The 13,681-nt window shown below is 55.9% G+C and overlaps 1 protein-coding gene across 1 annotated transcript in view; it reads right to left on the reverse strand.

Annotated features, from left to right (window-relative positions):
- The window catches only part of taf5l (TAF5-like RNA polymerase II, p300/CBP-associated factor (PCAF)-associated factor), a 33,797-nt gene extending 20,128 nt beyond the window's left edge, over window positions 1–13,669 (reverse strand). The window contains exons 1-2 of the mRNA XM_068044422.1: window positions 13,509–13,669; window positions 2,551–2,695 (exon numbers count right to left, since the gene is read on the reverse strand). Coding sequence (XP_067900523.1) covers window positions 2,551–2,692 — 142 coding nt within the window. The 5' untranslated portion in view covers window positions 2,693–2,695; window positions 13,509–13,669. The remainder of the gene's footprint in view (window positions 1–2,550; window positions 2,696–13,508) is intronic.
- Between the last annotated feature and the right edge of the window lie 12 nt (window positions 13,670–13,681).

A 13,681-nucleotide genomic window follows, 5' to 3' on the forward strand; every position in this document is an offset into this window, starting at 1 on the left:
CGATAATAAGAACTGCAGTGCATATTATCTACAGAATGCACTGCAGCAATTTGCTGAGGTTTCTTTGACAGCACCCTCCAAACCCACGACCTAAAAGGGCAAGGGCAGCAAGTGCATTGTCACACCATCCTGAATTGGACATGTATCGCTGTCCCTTCAGTGTCACTGCAGAACTCCTTACCTAATAGCATTGTGGGAGCACCTTCAGCAAATGAACTGCAGTGACCCACCATTTTCTAAAGGGCAACAAGGGTTGGGCAATAAATGCCAGCCTTACTAGCAACACCCATATCCAGAGAATGAATGAAAAGAAAAGATTCTAAATTAGGATATATCCACCAATTCTCTAACAATATTAAGAAAGCAAATAGGACAGTTGCCTGGGCTTCATGGGGGGTTGGTCAGCCCCGCCTGCTGTAAAACATTCTACCTGCTCCAACAGCTCAGTTTCAAGTACTGTTTAAAACTCAGTGGTGCAACAAGGTGAAACCTACATTCTAGGACTCCTTGCTTAAGTTTAGTTTAGTTTAATGATACAGCACTGAAACAGGCCCTTCGGCCCACCAAGTCTGTGCCGACCATCAACCACTCATTTATACTAATCGTACACTAATCCCATATTCCTACCACATCCCCACCTGTCCCTATATTTCCCTACCACCTACCTATACTAGGGGCAATTTATAATGGCCAATTTACCTATCAACCTGCAAGTCTTTTGGCTTGTGGGAGGAAACCGGAGCACCCGGAGAAAACCCACGCAGACACAGGGAGAACTTGCAAACTCCTCACAGGCAGTACCCAGAATTGAACCCGGGTCGCTGGAGCTGTGAGGCTGCGGTGCTAACCACTGCGCCGCCCAAAGTTTTATAACTTAAAAAATATGGAGCAGCTGGGAAAAAAGTACCCTTTATTGTGTACACAAGGCAACTGAAGAGTTTGAGCCAATGATTTGTTTTTTTTCCACCAACTTTGCTGATGTGAAAAATAAAATCAAAGGGAAAGGGATTGGAATTTGCCTGGATTACTTTTTAACCGTGTTAATTCAGCCCCTGGGATTTCACTTCAGATTGATGGGTTGAAAGTCATCTCTCTGTCTTTCTCAGAAGAATAAGTGTCATGCAGGCCCCCCACCTGCCAAGAATGAGGCACATTAATTTCGCCACAAGAACAATGATTTTTCTAAACTATTACTGGAGTAAAGAAAGAACTTGCTTTAAAAAAAAACATCAGACGCTTGACTGGAAAGATATCTGCATCATAACATACAGTACTTGGAAAGGACAAAGGGGCCACTCCCTGCTCCAATTTAATCCACAACGAACTTTTGATTACCAGACGTTGAAGGTGGAGAAGCTAGCATTCCAGGTTGACTGCTAAGATGCTCCCAATACAGAAGAGACCTAGGTCAAACCAGTCAGTCAGTCACGTGACCACCTGCTGGCCAACTAGGGGAGTTTTTTTAAACTGGAGAAACAATGTTTGAAGGCAGAAATCTGTTTGCTCCTGGACTAAAAAGACCTCTTGTGGCTGGCTCAGTGCAGCCTCTCCTGTCTGCTTTCATCTCTTTCTCATGGAACTGAAGACCCATTGAAGATACATGAACCCCGAGAGAGAAAAATCTCCTACAGTGAACAAGGTTTAAGAATACTGGGCCCCAATGAAAAGCAAGACTACCTACAATCAAGGACTCTACAGCGAGCTCGAAGCACAGTAAAAAAAAAAACCCCTTCAGAGATAGTCTCAAATTTTTTCTTCTGCTCTTTTCTGTCCCTGTTTGCATGGTAGTATCGCATGTGCATGCTATCGTGGGCACGTCATGTAGCCATAGGTGTTCACCGAATTAAAGTTTAAGTTTAAATAAATGTCACTTTTCTTCTTTAAACCCAAGAATGTCTGTCCATGTCTTTGCCTTATAATTGGAAAGCAGTGAACAAGGATACACTAAAAGGGGAGCTCAAAACACCGTGTTTAAAAATTAAATCCTGTTACAGTAAGACCAGATGAAGGCTGAAAGAAACCCCTAGACACCTTTCTCACCTGGTCGTAACACAAGTCTTAACACTGCTCCTTAAGTGAGAGTTCACAGCACAAATCTGTGTGCAATTCACGATGCTTCAGTAAATATAATGGCAAGTTCGCATACTTACCAACAGCTTAAATGACCTCCACAGTACGGGTGCCCCATCCAACTCTTCTATTACTCCTCCGTGCCCGTTCCCTCTCTGAAATGTCTAGAGATGCTTTACTATATTAAAGGTGCTGTAGAAATGTAAATTATGAAGTGCAGATGGCTGGTACAGGAATTGGAATGTTAAACTAATGCAGTGGTGGGGAGGTGCTCTTCTAAATTGGGGCAGCAGGGTAGGTTTAAGGTGCAACGGACCATTTGGCCCCAATCAGTCTAAGCTCCACACGGCCTCTTCTCACTCTATTTACTTCATCTGCCCCTATCAACAAGGAGCTTTACTGTCTAGCTTGATGCTGACACCTAGTCCTCAAAACAGATGTAATAATTCATGTCAATGCTTGACTTTGCCTTTGGTGTACCTGTTAAGTTGGTTGCCATTTCTTCTGCAGTCTGAGAAAACTTGGGTCCTTGCTTCAGGGCTCCATCAGAGTCTACATATTGTCTTCTTCGGAGGTAATGAGCCACTGCAGCCTGAATCTGTTCTGTACGTACTCGCTTCATGGTCTAATTGTTAAAACAAAACAAAACAAAACTATGAGGCCGTCAATATGACAGTTATAGCTTCTAGGCTACTGTGATATCAATAACTCAGCACACCTTCCATAACACTGTTTGACTGCTGCAGTTTATAGTGTGTAACTGATTGTGTTGCTATCGAATGGGTATAATTTCTACATTAAAAAACCAATAAAGTGCAACATTAGTGCAAACAACAATTGCTTGACATGGCCAGTGCTACACCAAGTTTGTAAAATGCCTGCATCATCCCTCACTCTGATGAGCACAAATTCATTCTCCCTCCAAAGGGAAACAAAATACAATTGTGCCACATTGAAAACAGGGCACCCAAAATATTTCCAGCAATGCATTTATTTATAGAAAGATACAGCACAGAAAAAGGTTATTCATCTCATCATGCCTGCTCTTTGAAAGAGCTATCCATTAGTCCCACACTTCTGCTTTTTCCCCACAGTTGAAAGTTATTATTGAATCTGCTTCCAGTACCCCTTTAGGCAGTGCATTCCAGATCATAACTCACTGCGTAATTTCCTTTCCTTCGTATCACTTCTGGTTCTTTTGTCAATTACCTTAAATCTATGTCCTCTGCTTACCGACCCTTTTATCAGTGGAAATAGTTTCTCCTTACTTACTCATCCTACCAAAATGAATCACATCACAATTTTCTCAATCTATCATGCGTCTGCCCATTTCACCAGCCTCTGTCCTTCTGAGTGCGTTAGCATCCTCCTCAATGTATACTATATTTCAAAGTTTTGTGCCTGTGGGATAATGGCTAGCCCAGTGAGATCATTGCATGCTGTATATCGGGCATATTCATGAATGGGCCCAAGATTGCCACTTACAGACCTGAAAAGTGCCCACTCCACCTCAAAATTAGCTTGGAAAGGTAAGGTATCTCAAAAACTTGAACAACAGGTGAAACTAGCCGTTTCACACTGCTATGCAATAGCAAAACTAACAGGATGCTGCCGTCAAGCCAAAAAGACATTCTGTCGACCACACAAATGAGTAATGTGGTATATGAATTTCAGTGCTGGCGCAATGCCAGTTGGTACATAGGCCGTACATCCCAACGACTGGCGGATCGTATCAAACTGCACATCCCTTCGGCTGTGCACAAAAGGCAGAGTACTGATTATACTCAACCAGCCCATACTTGCAAAACTCAGAAGATATTGTCTAATGTTAGATGTGATTCCCCGATTGGACAGCACTTCCTGAACAATCCCAAGTTGCCAGCAACCAATTTAAGACTCAGTCAGGCTCGCAAATGTGGCTCATTTATGCTTGCCAGAACCTACATATATTCATACACAGGGACCTATCCTCTGCAGGCAAACGGAACATGTCCAAGCACTGTGCTTTTTTTGAATTAAACAAAAGCTTGGGGGATAATAGTTCCCTGGTGCATTCTCCATGACAATGCCTTGACCAGAGTCTACTTACCAACCAATCAGCACCCCTTTTCTCATACATAAATTGGTGCTCCCTTTGAAATTTGACTTCCTTGCATCTGTCCTGATGAGTACAAGATGAAAAGCTTTGACAGCATGTCTTTTTTCAGCAATGCACAAATTTAACACTAGTGCAAAGCAAGCTTGATTTTGCACCAATGCTAGTGTAGTATAATTGAATTTTAAAGCCTACAATCCATACCTCAATCCATTACTACTCCTCAACCTTCCTGCTCTCCTGCTGCCATCCCAGGCTTGATTGCCCCCCCAAATAAGGCCACAGCTTCACTGTGTACCCGTATCAGCATTCTCCAAAGGGGCGATGGAGGCATCAGTCGTTGCCTCCTTACGAGCAGCAATCTTTCCTTCTGTCTCACAAACCTTCCCACGCAGGACACTCACTGGGACAAACCACATCAACCTCCTTCTTGACCCATTCAGCACCACTGACCCCGCTGTATTTCCATTCTCTTGGGGGGAAAAAAACACCATCATCCACAACCTTATTGTGGATGATCGCATCAATATCCAGGCTTTAATTGAAACTAGGATCATGGGTGATGACACCTTACCCCTTACCAAAGCCTTCCTGAAAAGATAAACTTTCCACTACCTGCTTTGCACAAACCACCCTGGTGGAGGTGTGGCCCTGATCACCAAATCACACCTTGATTTATCCCCCTACTTCTCTGGCACCTTCTCCTCCCTTGAGCTCCTCATCTTGTTCCATCCCTCTTGCCTCGCCTTTAAATTTCTCATTCTCTACCACCCTAAGTACCACGCTAAGTTTCTCAATTACATATCTTCAGCTCTTCTCCTTCAGCCTCTGCACTGAATGACTTCTTATCTTCGGTGACTTCAATCTTCATCACAATTCAGCCAGCTCTCGCTCCTGTGTTCACTGCCCTCCTAGCCTCCCTCAATCTCTCCCTCCATATAAACTCCCCAACACGCACTTATGGCCATCCTCTTGACCTTGCCACTCCCATCGTGCCAACCACAAATAAGGCAACCTCAGATCACTTCCTTCTAACACTCTCCACCTACATCAGTCTTCTCCTTCACAATCCTACTTCCTTCTGTGTCTGCACCTTATAAAAGCACTCTCCCTCAATTTACTTACAACTGCACTTTCAAAATCGCAAATGTCTAGCTTTTGGCTCTCCATTCACAACATCGCTGCAGCTACTGATTTGCTCAACCCCACCCTCACCTCTTCCAATGATGCCCTAGTCCCCATTAAAACCATTATTTTCTCTCACCCTGGTACAGCCCTCATCTCCACTCAAGTCCAAGGGATGCAGACTTGAACGATATGGCAGACAACAGATTTAACCATTCACCGCCAGATTTGGCTGAACCAATAAAGTAGTGTTGTCACCAGCTCTCAACTGCCAAAACTGCTCACTAGGATCATCGTGGAATCATCCACGGAAATTTCAAAATTTCATCTCACCTTGTACACTTTCCTCTGAGACCACTGTTCTCCTGTCTATACTAGATTCCTTCAAGAAGGGAGATAAATCATGCTGTGGAAACTATCAAGGTATTTCGCTCTCATCCATAGCAGGGCAAATTCGGACGTGCATTCTTCTGAATCGCCTGCTTCCTGTGGCTGAGGAAATCCTCCCAGAGACACAGTATATCTTTAGACCTTCCAGAGGAACCGACATGGTGTTTGTTGCCAGACAAATCCAAGAAAAATGTTGAGAACACTAGGAACTCTTCATTACATTCATTGAGCTGCCCAAAGCATCTGACTCAGTAAATTGTGAGGCTCCGTGGATTGTGCTCCAAAGATTCGGATGTACAAGAAACTGCTTCACAATCCTGCAATTACTCCATGATGATATGACTGCAACCGTCTTCAATGGGAGATCCGAAACAGATACTTTCAAAATCCAGACTGGGGTCAAGCAAGACTGTGCGACAATCCCCATACTATTTACAATCTACCTGGCAGGGCTATTCACCTCATTAAAGGTTAACTGCCCTCTGGTGTACTAAATACCACCTAGATGGAAATCTCACCTCCGTGCCAAAACTAAACTGAGCACCATAGACATGCAATATCCATAGTTGCAAATGACTGCAGTGTCGTTGCCCACTCTGCACCAGATTTGCAAGCCACTCTCAATCTCCTCAATTCTGCAACAAGAGACTTGGCCTCTCCTTGAATGTTGCCAAATCAAAACTCATATCAGCTCACATCTGGTCAGCCAAATATTCCACCTCCCATATATGTTTAAAGGAGAGACTTTGGAATATATTGAGCACTTCCCATATTTTGGCAGTCACTTCTCTTAAAAGGCCATCATTGACAGAGATCTAACACCAGATCAGCTGCACCAGCTCAACTTTCTACAAATTACGGCAGCAAGTGTTTGACAACAAAGACCTCGGCAAGTCAACAAAATTCCTAGTGCACAGAGCAGTTGTTGTCACCAAACACCTGTACTGCAGTGAAACCTGGACTGTGCATCAGCAACACGCAAAAGCACTACAGAAATTCCATCCGCAATGCCTCCGCCGGATCCTCCGGATTCAATGGGAGGACCAAACAAAAATGCTACTGTCCTACTTGACTCCAGCTCCACAAGCATTCAGGCAAAATTCCTGCAAAACCAACTTCGATGGACTGGACGTAGTGTCCAGATGGCCAAAAACCATCTCCCCCACCAGGTCCTGTTTTCTCAACTTTCAAATGGCCAGCGTTCCAGGGAAGGACAAAGAAAATGCTTCAAAGACACTTTGAAGCTCTCTTTGAAGATTGGCAGCATTGACATTGATGACTGGGAGGAACCTGCTACCAACTGTTCAAAATGGAGACAACGTATCCATCAAGCTGCATCATGATTTGAGTCCAAACACCTTAATAATGAGGCAGAGCTGCAGCAAAGAAAAGAAACGAAGCAAATCCTGCATTCCGGATTCCACTACCTAGTGGGTCATCCTGCCCCATCTGCTGGTGAAGAATCAGCCTGTTCAGTTACATGAAACTCACGACCTGAGTTGATGCCATCCTCAAATTGAGGGGCAGCCGACGACTCGATTCCATGACTAACTATGGGTGATACTTGGTGAGTATTCTGACTCTTACAAGGTGAACGGCCATTTGTCGTTAAACGTCAAGACTCTGCCTTAGATGTTTCACACATTTTGCTGGTGTGCCTTCTGAGCCATTGACTCTGAGCAGTGAGTTCATCTCCCTCAACCGCCGGTATCTTGCGAAGTTGCTGTTCCTGCTCACTTAGTCTAGCACGCCAGCCGAAGCGAGGTCCCAGTGTGTGCCCGCTGGTGTGCAGCATTGGTGGGTTAAATGTCAACAACTTGAGATATGCAGATAACACTGCATTCATTCCAGAGTCAGAAGCGGCACTATAGGAAAATCCGAAGAAAGTAAGGAGTGTGGAACATGAATTAAGAATGAATGTGAAGACAACCAAGACAATGGTGATAAGCAGAGACCTAACCCCGGAAGTGAAAATTGAAGTAAATGGACAAGTCCTGGAACAAGTAAAAAGGTTTGCATACCTTGGACAGATCATCACAAATGATGGGAGATGTGATTGTGAGATCCGAAAGAGAATTGAGATAGCCAAGACCAGCTCTGTCAGAATGAAGGACATGTTAACATCAAAGAAACCAACCTGACTCTTAGGAAAAGAATGCTGAAGCGCGACATTTTGTCACCTGTGTTACATGCCTCGGAGACATGGACAACTAACAAAGATGTTTGATAAGCTGAATGCATTCAAGATGTGGACATATAGGATGAAATTCTGCATATCCTGCAGACAGAAAGACTAATGATGAAGTGCTGGAACTGGCTGGAAAAAAGAAGAAATTAATACCCAACATCAAAGAGAGAAAGATACAATATTTCAGTCAAATCATTAGCACAGAAGGTAGACAGGGACAATTATTGGAAGAAAAGATCAATGCAGAGGAGAAAATAAATGATGGACGTAATGGACTGGATGCAGTTGACAAATGTGGAATGTGTAAGGACAGCACAGGACAGACAGAGGTGGAGATCCATGGCATTCAACCTTCTGGGAAGATGCTAACACCAACAAACGACCTATGTTCCTGGCCTCCTTTAACGTCTTCCTCCAACGAACTCTCCTACCCATATTCATGAGGAGGATGGGCAGGAAGGTGGGGAGGAGAGACAGCAAGGAAAAGGCTGGGGAGGGAAAAACAGGAGCAAGGAGATGAGGAGAGGGATGGGGCAGGGGATAGGGGAGTAGGAGGCCGGCATGGCGGGGGAGCTATGGTGAGGAGAGATGATGGGGGGGGGGGGGGAAAAGGAGGGATGCGTGTGAAACAGTGGGGGCTGAGGGGGTAGGGAGGGCTGGATGGGGGCCACGGGTTGGGGGTAGAATGGGGAAGCAGGGGGGAAACAGGGAGGGAACGGGGAAGCCGGGGTGGGGAACAGGGGGAAGCAGGGGTGGGGAGAACTGGGGAGCAGGGGGGGAGAACGGGGAGGAGCGGGGGGGAGGGAAGACGGGGAGGAGCTGGGGGGGGGGGGGGGAGAGACGGGGAGGAGCTGGGGGGGGGGGGGAAGACGGGGAGGAGCTGGGGGGGGGGGGAGACGGGGAGGAGCTGGGGGGGGGGGGGAGACGGGGAGGAGCTGGGGGGGGGGGGGGGAGACGGGGAGGAGCTGGGGGGGGGAAGACGGGGAGGAGCTGGGGGGGGGGGGAAGACGGGGAGGAGCTGGGGGGGGGAGGAGACGGGGAGGAGCTGGGGGGGGGGAGGAGACGGGGAGGAGCTGGGGGGGGGGGAGGAGACGGGGAGGAGCTGGGGGGGGGGAGGAGACGGGGAGGAGCTGGGGGGGGGGAGGAGACGGGGAGGAGCTGGGGGGGGGGGGGAGACGGGGAGGAGCTGGGGGGGGGGGGGAGACGGGGAGGAGCTGGGGGGGGGGGGGAGACGGGGAGGAGCTGGGGGGGGGGGGGAGACGGGGAGGAGCTGGGGGGGGGAGACGGGGAGGAGCTGGGGGGGGGAGACGGGGAGGAGCTGGGGGGGGGAGACGGGGAGGAGCTGGGGGGGGGGGGAGACGGGGAGGAGCTGGGGGGGGGGGGAGACGGGGAGGAGCTGGGGGGGGGGGGGAGACGGGGAGGAGCTGGGGGGGGGGGGGAGACGGGGAGGAGCTGGGGGGGGGGGAGACGGGGAGGAGCTGGGGGGGGGGGAAGACGGGGAGGAGCTGGGGGGGGGGAAGACGGGGAGGAGCTGGGGGGGGGGGGAGACGGGGAGGAGCTGGGGGGGGGGAGACGGGGAGGAGCTGGGGGGGGGGGGGAGACGGGGAGGAGCTGGGGGGGGGGGGGAGACGGGGAGGAGCTGGGGGGGGGGGGGAGACGGGGAGGAGCTGGGGGGGGGGGGAGACGGGGAGGAGCTGGGGGGGGGGGGAGACGGGGAGGAGCTGGGGGGGGGGGAGACGGGGAGGAGCTGGGGGGGGGGGGGGAGACGGGGAGGAGCTGGGGGGGGGGGGGGAGACGGGGAGGAGCTGGGGGGGGGGGGAGACGGGGAGGAGCTGGGGGGGGGGGGGGAGACGGGGAGGAGCTGGGGGGGGGGGGGGAGACGGGGAGGAGCTGGGGGGGGGGAGACGGGGAGGAGCTGGGGGGGGGGGGGGAGACGGGGAGGAGCTGGGGGGGGGGGAGACGGGGAGGAGCTGGGGGGGGGGGAGACGGGGAGGAGCTGGGGGGGGGGGAGACGGGGAGGAGCTGGGGGGGGGGGAGACGGGGAGGAGCTGGGGGGGGGGGGAGACGGGGAGGAGCTGGGGGGGGGGGAGACGGGGAGGAGCTGGGGGGGGGGGAGACGGGGAGGAGCTGGGGGGGGGGGAGACGGGGAGGAGCTGGGGGGGGGGGGGAGACGGGGAGGAGCTGGGGGGGGGGGAGACGGGGAGGAGCTGGGGGGGGGGGGGAGACGGGGAGGAGCTGGGGGGGGGGAGACGGGGAGGAGCTGGGGGGGGGGAGACGGGGAGGAGCTGGGGGGGGGGGGAGACGGGGAGGAGCTGGGGGGGGGGGGAGACGGGGAGGAGCTGGGGGGGGGGGAGACGGGGAGGAGCTGGGGGGGGGGGGAGACGGGGAGGAGCTGGGGGGGGGGGAGACGGGGAGGAGCTGGGGGGGGGGGAGAAGGGGAGGAGCTGGGGGGGGGGGAGACGGGGAGGAGCTGGGGGGGAAAGAGAACGGGGAGGAGGGGGGGGGGGGAAGAGAACGGGGAGGGGGAGGGGGGGGAAGAGAACGGGGAGGGGGAGGGGGGGGAAGAGAACGGGGAGGGGGAGGGGGGGGGAAGAGAACGGGGAGGGGGAGGGGGAGGGGGAGGAGGGGGGGAAGAGAACGGGGAGGAGGGGGAGGGGGGGGGAAGAGAACGGGGAGGAGGGGGAGGGGGGGAAGAGAACGGGGAGGGGGAGGGGGGGGAAGAGAACGGGGAGGGGGAGGAGGGGGGGAAGAGAACGGGGAGGGGGAGGAGGGGGGGAAGAGAACGGGGAGGGGGAGGAGGGGGGGAAGAGAACGGGGACGAGGGGGGGGGAGGGAAGAGAACGGGGACGAGGGGGGGGGAGGGAAGAGAACGGGGACGAGGGGGGGGGAGGGAAGAGAACGGGGACGAGGGGGGGGGAGGGAAGAGAACGGGGACGAGGGGGGGGGAGGGAAGAGAACGGGGACGAGGGGGGGGGAGGGAAGAGAACGGGGACGAGGGGGGGGGGAGGGAAGAGAACGGGGACGAGGGGGGGGGAGGGAAGAGAACGGGGACGAGGGGGGGGGGGGAGGGAAGAGAACGGGGACGAGGGGGGGGGGAGGGAAGAGAACGGGGACGAGGGGGGGGGGAGGGAAGAGAACGGGGACGAGGGGGGGGGAGGGAAGAGAACGGGGACGAGGGGGGGGGGAGGGAAGAGAACGGGGACGAGGGGGGGGGGAGGGAAGAGAACGGGGACGAGGGGGGGGGGAGGGAAGAGAACGGGGACGAGGGGGGGGGAGGGAAGAGAACGGGGACGAGGGGGGGGGAGGGAAGAGAACGGGGACGAGGGGGGGGGAGGGAAGAGAACGGGGACGGGGGGGGGGGAGGGAAGAGAACGGGGACGGGGGGGGGGAGGGAAGAGAACGGGGACGAGGGGGGGGGAGGGAAGAGAACGGGGACGAGGGGGGGGGAGGGAAGAGAACGGGGACGAGGGGGGGGGAGGGAAGAGAACGGGGACGAGGGGGGGGGAGGGAAGAGAACGGGGACGAGGGGGGGGGAGGGAAGAGAACGGGGACGAGGGGGGGGGAGGGAAGAGAACGGGGACGAGGGGGGGGGAGGGAAGAGAACGGGGACGAGGGGGGGGGAGGGAAGAGAACGGGGACGAGGGGGGGGGGAGGGAAGAGAACGGGGACGAGGGGGGGGAGGGAAGAGAACGGGGACGAGGGGGGGGAGGGAAGAGAACGGGGACGAGGGGGGGGGAGGGAAGAGAACGGGGACGAGGGGGGGGGAGGGAAGAGAACGGGGACGAGGGGGGGGGGAGGGAAGAGAACGGGGACGAGGGGGGGGGAGGGAAGAGAACGGGGACGAGGGGGGGGGAGGGAAGAGAACGGGGACGAGGGGGGGGGAGGGAAGAGAACGGGGACGAGGGGGGGGGAGGGAAGAGAACGGGGACGAGGGGGGGGGAGGGAAGAGAACGGGGACGAGGGGGGGGGGAGGGAAGAGAACGGGGACGAGGGGGGGGGGGAGGGAAGAGAACGGGGACGAGGGGGGGGGGGGAGGGAAGAGAACGGGGACGAGGGGGGGGGGGGAGGGAAGAGAACGGGGACGAGGGGGGGGGGGAGGGAAGAGAACGGGGACGAGGGGGGGGGGAAGAGAACGGGGACGAGGGGGGGGGGAAGAGAACGGGGACGAGGGGGGGGGGAAGAGAACGGGGACGAGGGGGGGGGGAAGAGAACGGGGACGAGGGGGGGGGAAGAGAACGGGGACGAGGGGGGGGGAAGAGAACGGGGACGAGGGGGGGGGGAAGAGAACGGGGACGGGGGGGGGGGAAGAGAACGGGGACGAGGGGGGGGGGAAGAGAACGGGGACGAGGGGGGGGGAAGAGAACGGGGACGAGGGGGGGGGAAGAGAACGGGGACGAGGGGGGGGGAAGAGAACGGGGACGAGGGGGGGGGAAGAGAACGGGGACGAGGGGGGGGAAGAGAACGGGGACGAGGGGGGGGGAAGAGAACGGGGACGAGGGGGGGGGAAGAGAACGGGGACGAGGGGGGGGGAAGAGAACGGGGACGAGGGGGGGGGAAGAGAACGGGGACGAGGGGGGGGGAAGAGAACGGGGACGAGGGGGGGGGGAAGAGAACGGGGACGAGGGGGGGGGGGAAGAGAACGGGGACGAGGGGGGGGGGAAGAGAACGGGGACGAGGGGGGGGGGAAGAGAACGGGGACGAGGGGGGGGGGGAAGAGAACGAGGACGAGGGGGGGGGGAAGAGAACGGGGACGAGGGGGGGGGGAAGAGAACGGGGACGAGGGGGGGGGGAAGAGAACGGGGACGAGGGGGGGGGGGAAGAGAACGGGGACGAGGGGGGGGGGGAAGAGAACGGGGACGAGGGGGGGGGGGAGAGAACGGGGACGAGGGGGGGGGGGAGAGAACGGGGACGAGGGGGGGGGGAAGAGAACGGGGACGAGGGGGGGGGGAAGAGAACGGGGACGAGGGGGGGGGGAGAGAACGGGGACGAGGGGGGGGAAGAGAACGGGGACGAGGGGGGGGGGAGAGAACGGGGACGAGGGGGGGGGGGAGAGAACGGGGACGGGGGGGGGGAGAGAACGGGGACGAGGGGGGGGGGGGAAGAGAACGGGGACGAGGGGGGGGGGGAAGAGAACGGGGACGAGGGGGGGGGAAGAGAACGGGGACGGGGGGGGGGGAAGAGAACGGGGACGAGGGGGGGGAAGAGAACGGGGACGAGGGGGGGGGGAAGAGAACGGGGACGAGGGGGGGGGGGGAAGAGAACGGGGACGAGGGGGGGGAAGAGAACGGGGACGAGGGGGGGGGAGAGAACGGGGACGAGGGGGGGGGGAGAGAACGGGGACGAGGGGGGGGGGAGAGAACGGGGACGAGGGGGGGGGGAGAGAACGGGGACGAGGGGGGGGGGAGAGAACGGGGACGAGGGGGGGGGGAGAGAACGGGGACGAGGGGGGGGGGAAGAGAACGGGGACGAGGGGGGGGGGGGGAAGGGTGAGAGGGGGAGTGAGGAAAGAATGGGGGGCGCTGGCCGGTTGTGTTTACCAAGAGGATTTTAAGCTGCTATTGGGCCCCTGAACCGAGTAGGCCCTAAGCCTCCGCTCTTGCGAATCGCTTCTCCCGAGCTGCCTCCGGGCCGGTAACTTACTGCATGACGGCCGCTCGCTACCACAGCAGAAAGGTCAGCTTGAAAACGGCGCCCGGCCCCAGGCTGTCCCCGGGTTCGGCTTCTGCTTCAGGCCCAGGCTCGGGCCTCTCCTCACGGCGCCGCCACCGCTTTGGCGCCTCCGCTCGGCTTCATGTTGATTCGCTGGGGGTGGG

Source organism: Heterodontus francisci, chromosome 13 (genome assembly GCF_036365525.1).
Source record: "Heterodontus francisci isolate sHetFra1 chromosome 13, sHetFra1.hap1, whole genome shotgun sequence".
NCBI lineage: Eukaryota > Metazoa > Chordata > Chondrichthyes > Heterodontiformes > Heterodontidae > Heterodontus > Heterodontus francisci.